Below are 16,673 nucleotides of genomic sequence, written 5' to 3'. Positions count from 1 at the left end.
TACCAAGAGGGAGACCTGGACACACACCTACCTCCACTGTGCCAGGTAATAGCTCCCTTTCGCATCCTCCAGAACCTTCTGATGCAATTCTAGCTGCCCTTTACCCATCTACTCCTCCAGACTTCCTATCTATGGCTCCATAAAGTCACAAGACCTTCACATCAGCCTCCTGTTACTGGCCAAAATGATCATTTACCACACCAAGAAGAAGCAGCCTGACAGGGAGGTTCACTGCAATTGTAGGGACTACTTCTGTTCAGTCACTGTCTCACATCCAGGAAGAGTTCCGCTGACTTCACCTCCTTCGTGGTGCTATGGGTGCTGTTCAGGGTTCTCTGCTCAGTGTCCCTATATGGTTCCCGTTTTACATCTTTGACTGAACCCCCCTCCCCCCCACCTTCCTGTTTAATCATTTGTTGTCCCCTGTCTCTGCGACCATTCTCCCATTTGAAGAAGGGGGGAATTTTGTTCTGGTGGACTCTGCCCATCCTTCCGGGACTTCAAAGTGGGCTGCTACATGGAGTTTTTGAAGAAGCAGAAACTGTAACATACACCCATATATCCCTTGCTTCCCCACCCCCACACAAGGAGAGAATTAGGGAAATATCCCTCTCTTCTCTACAAACTTGCACAATACCATCCTTAGGGGAACGTTTTCATTTCAGTTTTTTTTTTAACATAAGCAGCAAATAACTTATGAAGTCATGTATGAGACAAACTATGGTGGATGTTCACACTTTTTACCTCATACACAATGCCTCAGATGGGTCCCCCCCATTTACTGTAATAGAGAGTTCCTCCAGTTCCATACACACCCTCAAAGTTCAATTTGTTTCTGATAATTCAGAGCTAGAATAAGCTGGTCCTTTCCTTTCAGAGTGTTTATCTATAAATGCCGTGTGTCGAGACTGAAGATGGCTTACTATCTTCTCCTCTATTTCCACGCCTTGTACTATTTCTTCATTAGAAAGTGATAATTTAGTTTCAGAGTCTTTGGTTACAAGAAGAACAGATGTTCTCCGTGAATCAAGAACATTTGCTACCACCACCTGATGACGATATGTCTCCAGAGCCTTCCGTGATTTATCAATTAAGATAGAGGGATCAGTTTCCAATTTAAAGGAAATAACAAATGCTTCAGGGGCCCATTCTTTGACTAGAGGAGACAGCATTTTTGGCACCATCTTCATTGTGATCTGCATTGGGGGGAAAAAAAATTTCAGTAGACACTAGAAGTTTCAGTACACGTTAGTATGACATTTAAATATGAGAGATAAAGACAGTGAATAGGCATGTGCCAGCTTCACGTTACATTATGCCTAAGAGTTCTGGGCTGAGTTTTACACTTTGGAATGATTTCTAAAATGCCATTTTGCTAAACCTTACTAGGGAGGATCAAAGGTGTCATTAATGTACCAGCACAGTGAAACTAATTTTGGGTACCAGTTTGGATAACAAAAATGAGAATCTACTTAGCAGACGAATCAGCACAAAGTAATAGTATCAACATGCAAGTTCCTGCTATTGAGAAGCTAAATTCATCCCTCGTCTATTACTGGGGGAGAAGTAACCACAACGTTTATAACAATAATCCTGTTTGAAACTGAATTTTCAAACCAGTAAAATATACATACATAATCAGATGTACTTGAAAATTGGTATTGCAGTTCACGAAGTGAGATACTATCTATGGTGCAAATTATGGTAGGTCATTTGGTGAAGGAGTTCCCAAGATACAGTCCTCCAAAAAATGCTGGAGCTTCAGAGGAGATGAGTTGGACTACAGAAGCCAGCCCACAGCCATGCCTCGTTTAATTTCTCATTTAAATACCAAGCTAAATTAACAATCCCAACTGTATTAATATGAAGTTATGGTTCCAGATACTCCACAAGGTCCAATGCTCCTCATGCCCAAAGGCTACATGAGATGCTGATTCTCACTGCAGCAAATCTGAAAGAGGGCTCAATTTGGAGCTTAGAGCGAGGAAGTACCAAGATGGCAGGAGACAAAGGGTTCGTGTTAAGGCAAGCCCAAGACAGGGTTCAGTAAAGCATTGAGAGTTGGTATCTATTTGAGTGATCTACACTGAAGATCCCTGGAGCTGTGGATCTTAGTAACTGCCAGGAAGACGGGCTAAAGAGACTGACCTTTGGGTATTGCTTTGTGTGGACTTAGCACTGGAGTATCCTGGAAGGTATGGGAACAAATGTGACCTGTCCAGAGGGCCAAAAGAAGCTGTGGACCAACACAGGACTGAGACAGCCATCACCAGAGGGTGTTATAGGAGGAAAGCTTGCTATGCCACACCCATCCAACAGGGGACACACTTGCAGTGAGTCCCTTCTACAGTGAATAGCCTTTGTTCAGCTAAGATCGGATGAGAGTAAATAGTTGCAAAATGTATTTTAACTGATGAGATGGCAGCATACAAGTATTCAGATGAAGTAAATATCCTAATATTGATTGAATAGGAGCTCAAACTGGGTTTATGTTAATGTTGGTTGCCCACAAGAACCTTTTCCACTAATGATCATAACACCACCACATTGATTGTTTACTGGAGATTAATAGTTTTTTAAAAAACAAAACAAAACAAAACAGGACAGTCTTGTGAAGACTGTGAAGGAGTCAGTCTGTGGTCCAAATGGCAAATCTGACCATTCTGGGTCACCAGGCCTGGAATGGTGAAGAAAAGACCGAAATTTCTTCTAATAGTTGCAGAAGATCTGAGAACTACTGTTGCCTTGCCCAGGCCAGGCCAATCACAATAACCTTGGTTTTGTCTTGTTTGATTTTCTCAAATTCTCTGAATTAGAGGAAGGGGAAGAGGGAATGCATAGAGCAGACCTACTCCCCAGTCTAGATGAAATGCATCCAAGATGGACTGATTGTCTATTCCTACCCTGGAGCAAAACCTCAGGAATTTGGAGTTGTCTTGTTGCCAAGTTTTATGTCTGGATACCCCCACCTGGAGTAGATGTTGTTTACAGTCAGGTCTTTGAATGCCCACTCATAATTATGGTGTAAAAGTCTCTACTCAGCTGATTTGCTAATATGTTGTCCTTGCCTGTAAAAGTGAAGAGCTATGGGATACATTTGTTGTACCTTGCAACACTCCCACAAAGCCAGGGCCTTTTTGCAGTTCGCTGGATTTGCTCCCTTGCTTCTTCACATAAAACATTGTCAGTAACTGCCTGAGCCACTCTGTCCTAAAAGTGGGGAAGAAATTCAGGAATACCGAAACGTAGTGACCTCCCCTGCCTATATTAGAAGCATAAGAAGAAACTGTGATCAACAGAGCTGGGGGGTTAACTCTGAGTTCACTGCAACATTCAGACTACCACATGAGCGATACCACATGACCTCCTTGGAGAGTGTTATTCTCATAAACATATTGTCTGTATTTGGTATGCAGCGCATTCTTAATCAATGCTGTCCAGGTCTCACCTTAGGTGAGCATAAGAAGTTACGTATGTCAACAAATCCATAAGGCCCCTCAGCTTGAAAAAACATCACTGAAGCTGTCTTGCAATATATCTATTGCTGTAAGGATTGTAAAATATCTTTCTTCTGGGCAAAAAGCTCTGCCTTTTTAAGAATCCAGAATTGACTCAATAAAAGATATGATCTGGATTGGAGTTTTTTGTGAGTCTTCCAGTTTAACTTTAGCTCAAGTGTTAGGAACTCATGTTTGCGACATAGCTATTCCTACATCTTCCTGTGAGGAAACACTAATGAGCCAGGTTTCAGAGTAACAGCCGTGTTAGTCCGTATTAGTAAAAAGAAAAGGAGTACTTGTGGCACCTTAGAGACTAACCAATTTATTTGAGCATAAGCTTTCGTGAGCTACAGCTCACTTCATCGGATGCATGACTAAACTGGTTAGTCTCTAAGGTGCCACAAGTACTCCTTTTCTTTTTACTAATGAGCCAATCATCTAAGTAAGGGTAGATCTGGAAACCTGATCTCTCTTGCAGTAAACCCAGCATCTTTTAGTTTCTCTGGAACCTCATCTGTTCTCAAGCTAAAGAGCCCTTCCCCATCAGATGGAAAGTCTTTTACTTGAGTTCTTGTCTCTGAAGGGAGTCTGGACAACTGCAGACTCCAATGGTGCCTCAAGGTGATCACAGATGCTAAAGCTCTGGATGTCATATCTGAAGAACTGAAAGATGCTCTCAACCAAGTGAACTCTGGTAATCAGTGTGTTGTCTAGTTTTGTCTCCTCTTCCAGTAGTAACTATGCAAACTATACTCCTGGGGGAATTCTGTGCCACTGCACATGCGCAGAATTTATGTCCCCAGCAGATTTCTTTGCTTTCCCACAGTAAAATAACTTTCCGACAAGGAAGCAAAGGGAAGCCACAAGAGTGGTCAGGCGACCCACACCAGCAGTAGGTTTCGGGTGCCCAGGGCAGCTGGCAGAGAGGTAAATCACTGTGGGGCAAGGAGCGAACTAAGACCTGGCTGATAGCTCCTACCCTGCGCCAGGCTCAGCTACTAGTCTTGGCTAGGCTGGGGAGGATGGGACTTACTCTTTCCCCTCGTGACATCCTGGGCCATGTCAGACCCACCCACCCGATTTCTCCCCCAGCTGTAGGAAGCTCTGCAAACTCTATCCCCCTGCACTTCCTCTACCCATCGTTCCTCTGCTGCAGGGGGAGGGATCACTGTACAGGAAACTGCTCCCCCATCCGCCCAACCCCCATGCATCCAGACCCTCTCATACTCAGACCTTCCCCCTGTGCCTGGACTACCCCGACGAGCCACCCACACCTGGATCTCCACCCTACTAAGTCCCAACCAGCTGCATCTGGACCCCCTGCTGAACCCCCAAACCCAGACCCTCCTACTGAGCACAAACCACCTTCACCTGCGCCCCCCCCCTTCAGAGTCTCATTACCATTGCACCCAGAACCTCCCAACAAGCCCCTGATCCTCCATACACCCAGATCACCCACTGAGCCGCCTGCACCCAGATTGCCCCACACAGAACCCTCTCACCCACACCCAGATCCCCCCACACCAAGACCCTCCACACTTGGATCCTGCCTTGCTGAGCCTGCCTGCCCACATCTGGTGCACCTGGCACGGAGGGGCAGGGCCCTGAGGTGTTTCTGGGGAAGGCCCTGTCCTTCTGCTGTGTCAGGGCTGAGTCTGTCTTGTGGGGACCTGCACAGTGATCGCCCACTTCTGTGAAGCCAGTGGACTGTGCTCCCCAGTGCCATACGGGAGCCTCCACATATATTTGACAAATAAAATTTGTGGAATTTAAAAATATTGTGTGCAGAATTTTTAATTTTTTGGCATAGAATGCCCTCTGGAGTAAAACTATCTTCTCTCCTAAGTGATATTGATAGCTTGGACTGGCTGATAACTGGCATGTGCCAGAATACCCTTCTACACAGAGCACCTAATTTCTTACTTTTTATTTGAAAGGGTACAGCACACTTGACTGCCTTGAGGTCTTTGCAGGGCCACTATCGCCACCAATAAATCTGCACAGGGATGGACTAACCAGAAGCTCTGAGGCAGCTGTGTGACGTTATTGACTTGAACTGGGACCACACAGAACATTGTTGCAATCAAGATCCTGTAGTGGCACCAAATTGTGTATAAAGGGGGGTCAAATAAGGTGTCTAAGATGAGGTTATGGTTTGCTGGTTAGGATTATGCTATCTGTTTGCATGTATCGTTTTTGTATTTAAAGATATAAGTATTGGCTCTATACAGTCTGTATATCAAACTTATGCTGTGCCTCTGGGTGACACCCCAGACAAGTTGGGGTCAGCTCTGCCTAGCCTGCTTGATGGCCCATTAAGGACCATCAGCTATACAAGTGACCCACTGAAAGAGGGCAGACATGCCTTGGGACTCAGCCAGGTAGGCAGGGACCTGCCTAGGGACAGAACTCTGAGGTGTTTCCAGGCCATGGAATGGACAGTTTGTCTTTGGGACAAAGAGAGAGACCACATGGCAAGAGACTATAAAAAGCTGCTGCAGCTCCTCCATCTTGTCTTCAATCCTGCTTCCTGTCTCTGGAGGGACTTTGCTACACTGAAGCTTTGAACCAAGGACTGAAAGACCCATCCCAGCTGGGGATGTTCTCCAGAGACTTGATTTGAACCTGCAGTTTATTCTATCACTGCTGCAAGCCTGAACCAAGAACTTTGCCATTGCTGTGTGTCATTGATTCCATTGAACCAATTCTAGCTCTCATCTATATCTTTTTTTCCTTTTATGAATAAACCTTTAGATTTTAGATTCTAAAGGATTGGCAACAGCGTGATTTGTGGGTAAGAGCTGATTTGTATATTGACCTGGGTCTGGGGCTCGATCCTTTGGGATCGAGAGAACCTTTTTTCTTGTACTGGGGTATTGGTTTTCATAACCATTTATCCCCATAATGAGGGGCACTGGTGGAGATACTGGGAAATTGAAGTGTCTAAGGGAATTGCTTGTGTGACTTGTGGTTAGCCAGTGGGGTGAGACCAAAGTCTGCTCCGTTTGGCTGGTTTGGATTGCCTTAGAGGTGGAAAAACCCCAGCCTTGGGCTGTAACTGCCCTGCTTTAAGCAATTTGTCCTGAATTGGCACACTCAGTTGGGTCCTGCCAGAATCAGCATTGTTACAAGCTAGTATAACTTGTCAGCTTTTTTGGAAATTGTTGGTCCAGATGCTGGATTTAATCTAGTTTTTTTTGCTGGTTGGAACAAACTATCTAGGACTGATTTTACACCTAGTGGGTGAATAGAGAATATCAGAAACTGGGTGTGTGACTTCCTCTAATACAACAGAAGGAATGTTCAGGGTTGTTCAGCCATCCTTTCTATAATGTTATGCTGTCCATAAATTTGTATCTTCTGGAAGAAGTTGCTCTCACATTGTGATCCAGTGATGTCTGAACCTCCATATCCATATCCACATGTTCAGCAGGACCTTCTATTTCTTCTTCTTCTATTCTTGTCAGCAAGTTAAAGAAGTATGGGCTGGATGAATCCACTATAAGGTGGGTAGAAAGTTGGCTAGATTGTTGGGCTCAACGGGTAGTGATCAATGGCTCCATGTCTAGTTGGCAGCCGGTATCAAGTGGAGTGCCCCAAGGGTCGGTCCTGGGGCCGGTTTTGTTCAATATCTTCATAAATGATCTGGAGGATGGTGTGGATTGCACTCTCAGCAAATTTGCGGATGATACTAAACTGGGAGGAGTGGTAGATACGCTGGAGGGGAGGGATAGGATACAGAAGGACCTAGACAAATTGGAGGATTGAGCCAAAAGAAATCTGATGAGGTTCAACAAGGACAAGTACAGGGTCCTGCACTTAGGACGGAAGAACCCAATGCACAGCTACAGACTAGGGACCGAATGGCTAGGCAGCAGTTCTGCGGAAAAAGACCCAGGGGTGACAGTGGATGAGAAGCTGGATATGAGTCAGCAGTGTGCCCTTGTTGCCAAGAAGGCCAATGGCATTTTGGGATGTATAAGTAGGGGCATTGCCAGCAGATTGAGGGACGTGATCGTTCCCCTCTATTCGACATTGGTGAGGCCTCATCTGGAGTACTGTGTCCAGTTTTGGGCCCCACACTACAAGGAGGATGTGGATAAATTGGAGAGAGTCCAGCGAAGGGCAACAAAAATGATTAGGGGTCTGGAACACATGACTTCTGAGGAGAGGCTGAGGGAACTGGGATTGTTTAGTCTGCAGAAGAGAAGAATGAGGGGGGATTTGATAGCTGCTTTCAACTGCCTGAGAGGTGGTTCCAGAGAGGATGGTTCTAGACTATTCTTAGTGGTAGAAGAGGACAGGACAAGGAGTAATGGTCTCAAGTTGCAGTGGGGGAGGTTTAGGTTGGATATTAGGAAAATCTTTTTCACTAGGAGGGTGGTGAAACACTGGAATGCGTTACCTAGGGAGGTGGTAGAATCTCCTTCCTTAGAAGTTTTTAAGGTCAGGCTTGACAAAGCCCTGGCTGGGATGATTTAATTGGGGATTGGTCCTGCTTTGAGCAGGGGGTTGGACTAGATAACCTCCTGAGATCCCTTCCAACCCTGATATTCTATGATTCTATGATTCTTCAGGGAGTATCTAGGATTAATGGAGACCTTTCCTTTGCTATTAGCAAGGGTGGTGGAATCTTTCCACTGAATCTTGTGCGAGCAGGCTCCTTTAACAGCTGTCTGGAGGAAGGCGAAACCAGCCCCACTACCTAGGGAGATCATAATCTATGGGTGAGGGAAGGTGAACTTGAGGGCTGAAAGATCAGAACTGGAAGACTTGAACTTCTTCTAGATTCCCTGATTTGTTCCCTGGATATCAAACTGGTTTGGAGGAACCTTGGAGGACGGACATGTGAGCACTTCAGCAGGCACTGCTATTAGAAGGTTCCATCAGTCCAAGCTTCACTGTTTGCACATCCCAACAGTGTACATGCACAGAGGCTAATCAAAGAAGAATTAATAAATACAGAAGACAGCATCTGGAAGGAAAGAGGACCCTGCTTCATTCTTCAATGACCTCTTCAGGCTACATACAGGAGACAGCTACCTCCACAGCCTGCTAGTATAAGTCTAGGTCTCAGATGTTAGAGCACTGGACTAGGAATCAGAAGAACTGGGTTCTATTGCCAGCTCTATCACTGACCTGCTGTGTGATCTTAAGCAAGTCACTTCCCCTCTCTGCACTTCAGTTTTCCTTCTCACCTTTTGTCTAATTTGTCCAGCTAGACTATAAGCTATTAAGAGCAGGGACTGTCTCCTTCCTCATGTTTACAAAGAGCCTGTCACAACTGGGACCCAATCTCAGCCAGAGCTTCCAAGTGCTACCAGAATACAAATAACTAATAATGGAGAATGAATTGTTGCCATGGAGGAATTATCTGAGAAAGGATAATTAAAAAAGGAAACTGGAGATCCCAGTAAAATAGCTACCTATCAAAAAGGAAGCCTTTAATAAAGGGAAGAATAGAGAAAAAACCAGAGGAAAAACAGACAGACCTAGGCTTTCATTACTGCCAATCTAATGAATAGGGATGGCTGGTTTGGTAGTGGCGCCATAGCACACTATTTTCAAAGTACTGAGCCGTCATAAGGCTCTTAGTCCCTGTGAGAGGCGTTAATACACCCCAGGTTTGTATATGAACTCTCAGACCAAGAGGAGTAAGTGACTTGCCCGAGGTAACTTAAGTCAGTCTGAGAGCAGGGAATGTGGCCCAGGAGTCCTGGTTCCCCACAGAGCGCTAGCAGCGCACCGAATCAATAAGCCAGGTTTTGCCCCACATCACACTTTTGCCAAGCAAGATCCAACAAGGGACACAGAGCAAGGCCCAGTGCCCAGGAGAAGCTGCATCACCTGCAGGGGGCCCTCAGAGGACTGGATCTTGTGCTCAGGCATCTCTGATGCTGGGATGTAGAAATCTGACACGGCTGCTGCCAGGTAGAACATCACGCTGGAGCCTACGGGGGAAAGGAGCCAGAATCACCGATGGCCCCGAGGGGGGCTGATCCGGCCCCCGCAATGCCGGGACCCCCCAAAAAAGAGATGACCTCTCTCCCACCCAATGCCACAATCCCTCCCCACGCCAGGGCCCCCCTCAAACAGGGCTGACTCCCTCCCACCCACGGCCAGCCCCAGGGTCCACCGACCCCAGCAGGCCCCAGCCTTCCGGCAGTGGCCAGTGAGAGACACTGGACAGGCCTGACCCCCCCGGTGCCACGCCCCCCGGCCAGGACACCCAGCGGGGCGGCCGCCCCTTCTCCCCACCCACGCCCCGTACCGAAGGGCGCCAGGGCCCTGGCGGCGGCCCGCAGCAGCGCCAAGTACTCGGTGAGGCCGGTGAACTCGAGCGGCAGGAGCGCGCCTGCCTCCTTGGCGTGCTGGTACCCGAGCAGCGCGGGCACGAGCCCCGGCAGCGCGGCTGGGTCGGCGGTGACACTAGGCCCCGTGTGTACGCGCAAAGCGTCCAAGAGGGCGGGACCCGGCGGCGGGAGCGCGCGCGCCCACGGAAAGGCGGAGCGCGCGCGGTGCAGGAAGCAGACGCCGTATCCGGCGCCCACGAGGCGCTCGGCCGAGGCCGCCCCGCGCCGCCCGCTACTGAAGTTCTCCAGGAAGCGCACGGCCCGCGCCTCCAGCGGCACCTGGGTCCCGCCCGACGTCACCAGCGCCACGCGCCGCCCGCGGGCTCTCTGCGCCGCTGCCCAGGCCCGCACGCGCTGCTCCGCCTCTGGCGCGGCCGGCCCGGGGCTGTCCGCGCTGCCCGCCGCCGCCATGCCGGCCGCGCTGGCCGCCTCCGCCCCGGAAGTTGCGAGCCGGAAGCGCCCCGCGTGCTGCCCCGCCCACGCCGGAAGCCCCGGGTTGCTCGGCAACGCGCCGCTTCCCGGGGACGTCGGCCGGGGCGGGAGCTGGAGGATGAACGCGCAGCAGCTGGTGCCCCTGGCTCTGCCCCGCGGGCGGCCGCTGCGCTGCGAGCTGTGCGGGGGGCCGGCCCAGCTGCGCTGCGGGGCCTGCCGCGTCACCTGCTACTGGTGAGCGCCGGGCGCCGCCCCCGCCCCCAGCCGGTGCCCCGTCCCCCCAGAGCGCCGCCCCCGCCCCCCGCCGGTGCCCCGTCCCCCCAGAGCGCCGCGGCCGCCCCCGCCCCCCGCCGGTGCCCCGTCCCCCGCCGGTGCCCCGTCCCCCCAGAGCGCCGCGGCCGCCCCCGCCCGGTGCCCCGTCCCCCCAGAGCGCCGCCCCCGCCCGCGGCCGGTGCCCCGCCCCCGCCCCCGGCCGGTGCCCCGCCCCCGCCCCCGGCCGGTGCCCCGCCCCCGCCCCCGCCCGGTGCCCCGTCCCCCCAGAGCGCCGCCCCCGCCCCCGGCCGGTGCCCCGTCCCCCCAGAGCGCCGCGGCCGCCCCCGCCCGGTGCCCCGTCCCCCCAGAGCGCCGCGGCCGCCCCCGCCCCCCGCCGGTGCCCCGTCCCCCCAGAGCGCCGCCCCCGCCCGCGGCCGGTGCCCCGCCCCCGGCCGGTGCCCCGTCCCCCCAGAGCGCCGCCCCCGCCCCCGGCCGGTGCCCCGCCCCCGCCCCCGGCCGGTGCCCCGTCCCCCCAGAGCGCCGCCCCCGCCCCCCGCCGGTGCCCCGTCCCCCCAGAGCGCCGCCCCCGCCCCCCGCCGGTGCCCCGTCCCCCCAGAGCGCCGCCCCCCGCCCCCCGCCGGTGCCCCGTCCCCCCAGAGCGCCGCCCCCGCCCGCGGCCGGTGCCCCGCCCCCGCCCCCCGCCGGTGCCCCGTCCCCCCAGAGCCCCGCCCCCGGCCGGTGCCCCGTCCCCCCAGAGCGCCGCGGCCGCCCCCGCCCGCGGCCGGTGCCCCGCCCCCGGCCGGTGCCCCGTCCCCCCAGAGCCCCGCCCCCCGCCGGTGCCCCGTCCCCCCAGAGCGCCGCGGCCGCCCCCGCCCGCGGCCGGTGCCCCGCCCCCGCCCCCGGCCGGTGCCCCGTCCCCCCAGAGCGCCGCGGCCGCCCCCGCCCCAGGCTCCTCAGCTCCCGGCCCTCCTCCTCCTCCTCCCCCCGCCCAGTGCCAGGCCCCTGGCCTGAAGTGGTTTCCATTATATACGCTACAGGGTTTCCAGCCTGGGTCGATGGCTCCCAGCAAGCCTGGCCCTGGGCTATCGCCCTTCTGGTTCCCTCTCCCTGCCCCCGACCCCAATGCCCTGGGACAGCGCCGGCTGCCAGGAGCCCCGCTGTCAAGGGGAAAGTCCAGTCAGATGTGCTGACCGGACACCGAAATCCGGATACTGCCGGCAGGGGGCGGCCCTGGGTCATCAATCCATGTCAGCCGCTGCTGGGCTGGGGCCACCTCCTACCTGCATCTCCTGTGCAGGCAGGCTCCTGTCCCGGCCCCAGAGCAGAGGGAGCCCAGCTTGGACAGTGGGGGAGGGCGGTGGAGAGGATTGAAAGACAACGAAGGGGGAGGGGGAGAGCAGTGAGCAACAAGGAAAGGAGGGAAGAGGCGCAAGCATGGTGTAGGGGCTTGGTGAAAGAGGCCTTGGGAGCAGAGGCAGAGTGGGGGTGGGGAGACAGCCCTTTGCTTTTGCTGTCTCCATTCCCCTACCCCTGTGCCATGCCCCAGATCCCTGGTCACCCCTATTCCCTGCCCACCCCAGCACCCCGCCCCAGACCTTGGGCTGCCCCCATTCTCCACCAGTGCCCTACCCCAGACCCTGGCCACCCCAATTCTCCTCCCCTCACACAGACCCTGCCCAAGCCCCCTGGTCACCTCCATCCTCATTTTCCCCCTCTCTCAGTGCCCTGCCCCTTATCTGCATTCTGATTCCCCAAGTCTCGCACCCTCCCACCCCCGCCAATGCCTTGTGACAGCCCCTAGGCCATCTCCATCCTCATTCCCTTCCCCCTCAATGCCCTGCTCTAGCTCCCTGGGCCATCTCAGCCCTTTGTTCCCCTCCTCTCCCTTCCAAATGCCCTGCCCCAGCCCACAGGACCCCTCCATCCTCGTTCCCCAACCGCAATGCCCTTCCTCCATCACCCCCAGACACCTCCATCCTCATTGCTCTTTCCATTGTTCCCAGACCCACAGTCACCCTGCCTTCCTCTGCACCTTCAGGAACCTACTCTTTCCTTTGGGACTTTTTCATCCCTGCATCCCCATCCCATTATCCCGGCACCCCTGTTCAACCCCGACCCTTCAGGTACCCTGATCTCATCCGTTAGAACAGTCTTCAGCCCTTCTCATCTTGGAGACACCTATGTGTAATTGCACATCTCACCCTAGGAGTGCCCCTACCTTAAACCACTGAGGACAGTTCCAGCAAATCTCTGTCTGTCCCCGGAAAGCCAAGTTCGACACAGATACAGCATACCTGACTCCGTGGGTGCTCTGGTGCTTAGCACCCACCGGCAGCCAGCTCCCACATCCCACCAGTGTTTACCCCTGCCGGCAGCCCTGCTGTTCAATTTCTCCCCCTTCTTACCAGCGCCTCCTGCCCGCCACAGATCAGTTCTTCTATGGCATGCAGGAGGTGCTGGGAGGAGCAGGGATGGGACGCGTTCCAGGAAGGTTTCAGAGTAACAGCCGTGTTAGTCTGTATTCGCAAAAAGAAAAGGAGTACTTGTGGCACCTTAGAGACTAACCAATTTATTAGAGCATAAGCGTTCGTGAGCTACAGCTCACTTCATCAGATGCATATCGTGGAAACTGCAGCAGACTTTATATATACACAGAGAATATGAAACAATACCTCCTCCCACCCCACTGTCCTGCTGGTAATAGCTTATCTAAAGTGATCATCAGGTGGGCCATTTCCAGCACTGGAAATGGAAATGGCCCACCTGATGATCACTTTAGATAAGCTATTACCAGCAGGACAGTGGGGTGGGAGGAGGTATTGTTTCATATTCTCTGTGTATATATAAAGTCTGCTGCAGTTTCCACGATATGCATCTGATGAAGTGAGCTGTAGCTCACGAAAGCTTATGCTCTAATAAATTGGGTAGTCTCTAAGGTGCCACAAGTACTCCTTTTCTTGTTCCAGGAAGGGTGTGGAAAGAAGTGGGGTAGGGACGGGAAGAGGTGGGGTGGTGGTGTGGCCTTGGAGGAAGGTGTAGAGTGGTGGCGGGGGGGGGGGGCAGAGCAAGGGTGGGAAGAGGTAGGGGGAACTTGGGGGAAGGGGTAGAGTGGGGGTTGAGCACCCCTCCCCCTGGGTAGACTGGAAGTAGACCTGCCAATATCCAGTGGCTGGAAGCTGAAGTTAGATAAATTCAGACTATGGTGTAAATTTTTAGCCATGAGTGTAATTAATAGTTGGAACAATTTACTAAGGGTTGTGGTGGATTCTCCATCACTGGAAATGTTTAAATCAAAATTGGATGTTTTTCTGAAAGATATGATCACTTCAAACAAGAGGTCAGACTAGTTAAGCATAATTGTTCTTTCTGGCCTTATAGTCTATGAATTAAAATTATAATTTAAAGTCCTGATCTACAAACTCCTTAACAGACTGTACTCTGGCTGCCTCAGCAACCATTTCTGTGACATTTCAAGATGGCTGTACTACACAGGAGCGGTTCAGTAGGAGGAATGTCCATTGAAACTAGGGTCCCCAAACTTTTCTCGTCATGCTCCCCCTTACCCTTATCTGCCCTCTCCTTGGGAACTGGGGCCAGGAGTGGGGCTGGGGGGGAGCACAGATGGGCAAGGGGGCCACAGGTGGGGGCGGTGCTGAGGCCAGGATTGGAGCCAGGGGCTGGGGCAGAGCGGGGCTGGGTGGCGCTCCCTCCCCACTCCCCCATGGGGGCTGACCTGGGCCCTGCCGTGCCCCCCTGAACATTCCACCATGCTGCCTAGGGGTGTGCCCCACAGTTTGGGGACCGCTGGTTTAGATTACCAGACTTGGTAGGCAGAGCATTCCTAGTGGCAAGACCACAGCTATGGAACTCTGCCAAAATGACACTTAAATTCACACACCTCTGTATGGAGGTGTATGGAGCAGGGTGGATTGATTTAACTCACTGATTTTAATCATGATTTAAGGCAGCAATCAGGAAACTTTGATTTAAATAATTGAACATAATAGTGTATTGCATTTGTATTTTTTAGTTATTTTTCTAAAGAAAAGTTGTTTCTCATTGGTTGATAATCATTGCAACATGCTGATTTCTGATTAAATATTGACTAGGATGATTCAGTTGGGGATTGGTCCTACTTTGAGAAGGGGGTTGGACTAGATGACCTCCTGAGGTCCCTTCCAACCCTGAGATTCTATGATTCTGTGCATTAACTGTGGTGTGCTTTTTGTTGTTGTTGCTAATAACTGTATCTATACGCATTTATTTAATATTTACTTAAGATACTCAGATTTTTAAGTTTTACATTTTTATTTTGTTTGAAAATGGTGACTGATCTATTTCTTATTTATTACATGATTAATTTTTACTCGTGATTTATATAAAGCTCTGTTTGAATAGAAATTCAATAAAAATACATAACGTTGGTTTTTTTAGTCAAATAAAACTACTTAAAAGTGCTGGGGGAAATTATCAAAAAGTTTATCAAAGATGTTTTCATTTAAAACTAACTGATTTCTCAAACAAAGGTGCAGTTAAGTGTAGATAATGAATTGACCTGATTTTAGAATTAGTAGATTCTCTTACACCTAGATTTTATTCATAGATGGAAAGAAGAAAAGTTTTTCTGGTTTTTCAACTCTCAATCACTGTCTCAACTTTTAATGAACTAGTCATTGAACTGAGCTAGCTGAGTAGACTGAAATGAAGCAGGTATTCTCTCTGCATCCTCAGAAGAGGTTACTCCTTTTCTTCTGAAAGCAGTAACACGGCTGTTCCTCTGATGCTTTCAGAAGGTTTCAGAGTACCCTCTGCCCACCCCAGGCTGCCCGCCCCTCAGACGTAGTTCTTGCTGGGGTAGTCACTGCGGGGCTGGGAGGCGGCGGCCGTGTAACAGGCGCTGTAGTTGGTGTTCTTCTCGGGACAGGTGCAGCAGAGGAGGGCGCCCCCCAGAACCCTTTTAGAAGCTGGTTTAGCACTTCAACAAACTCTGGTTCCACATGCTTAGTGACTTCCACCAGTTCAGTGATTTAACTTTCTTTAAAACTTGGTAGTAAACATGTAGTGCTTAATGCTATTGTTTATATTTAATTAAAATGATTTTCATTGACTATAATAAATTTAGGCTTATAATTTAATTTTAAAAATAAACATATTTAACTTAAAAAAATCTGATTTGAATAAAAACTGGTTTTCAGTTTTTTTAAATCACTAATTTTTATCCGCCCCGGTATGGTGAGAAAATACCATTTTTGTTGAACTCTGATACTTCAAGATCCTGATCCTACAAATACGTAAGTGCATGCTTGCCTTCAAGCATCTGAAGTTTCATCGACTTCAGTAACATACAAGTTAAAGGTAATCATATGAATAAGTATTTGCAGGCTTGGTGCCTTAATATAATAGAAATATACAAAAGAGGAATAACTGTTGTTATGGCCATTTATTGGGTGGGATAATGTGCTCACAGAAAGTTGAAGCAATTTGCCTGAGGGCAGTGTGACCTAATGGATAAGCCATGAATTTGTAAAACATTATACAAAATGGACCAGTAACATAATATGTTGATCTCTATATTAAAATAAAAGGTTAGAAGCTTATAGCCAAATGCAGATACCAAGCAATGCTCTTGGCCAATGAGGCTAACTGGGTGTCCAGAAACAGTGGGGGTTTGAACAGAATTCTTAGTTTTTGAAGCTACATTACAAATGACAGGCAAACTGTCTTAATCAGAAGGATCTGAAGTTACCTCTGCCAATTCTTGTTGCTTACTCCAACCAATAAGCACCATCTTTGTCCAGTCCTCTACCTTAGATGCTGAATAGGTCAGTTCACTTCACTAACTAATTTGGATGAGATGGGAGTCTGTGGGTGGATGTCATTACATACTGGAAACGTCAGAGCCCCTATTTTTCCACTAATCCTAAAGCATAAGAATGGCTATACTGGGTCAGACCAAACGTCCATCCAGCCCAGTATACTGTCTACTGACCGTGGCGAATGCCAGGTGCCCTAGAGGGAGTGAACTTAACAGGTAATGATCAAGTTATCTCTCTCCTGTCATCCATCTCCACCCTCTGACAAACAGAGGCTAGGGACACCATTCCTTACCCATCCTGACTAATAGCCATTAATGGAC

At 50.7% G+C, this 16,673-nt stretch overlaps 2 protein-coding genes across 3 annotated transcripts in view; one reads left to right on the top strand and one right to left on the bottom strand.

Moving 5' to 3' along the window:
* Window positions 1-649: 649 nt before the first annotated feature.
* PPCS (phosphopantothenoylcysteine synthetase) lies at window positions 650-10,289 on the bottom strand. The gene is made up of 3 exons (XM_073316523.1): window positions 9,772-10,289; window positions 9,348-9,451; window positions 650-1,196 (listed from the first exon to the last, which is right to left on the bottom strand). Exons 1-3 carry the CDS (start codon window positions 10,262-10,264, stop codon window positions 825-827), a joined length of 969 nt encoding a protein of 322 aa, XP_073172624.1. The 5' UTR covers window positions 10,265-10,289; the 3' UTR covers window positions 650-824.
* ZMYND12 (zinc finger MYND-type containing 12) overlaps window positions 10,203-16,673 on the top strand; it is a 36,469-nt gene continuing 29,998 nt past the window's right edge. Inside the window, exon 1 of one of the 2 annotated variants that reach the window (XM_073316521.1) lies at window positions 10,203-10,519. In XM_073316521.1, the coding sequence (XP_073172622.1) occupies window positions 10,263-10,519 (257 nt within the window). In that variant the 5' untranslated portion in view covers window positions 10,203-10,262. The remainder of the gene's footprint in view (window positions 10,520-16,673) is intronic. The other variant, XM_073316522.1, reaches the window with a different exon arrangement.

The sequence above is a fragment of the Lepidochelys kempii genome, chromosome 18 (genome assembly GCF_965140265.1).
Source record: "Lepidochelys kempii isolate rLepKem1 chromosome 18, rLepKem1.hap2, whole genome shotgun sequence".
NCBI classification, from domain to species: domain Eukaryota; kingdom Metazoa; phylum Chordata; order Testudines; family Cheloniidae; genus Lepidochelys; species Lepidochelys kempii.
The sequence above is the reverse complement of the archived record's forward strand: the minus strand, read 5'-3'. Positions and strand labels throughout refer to the sequence as shown.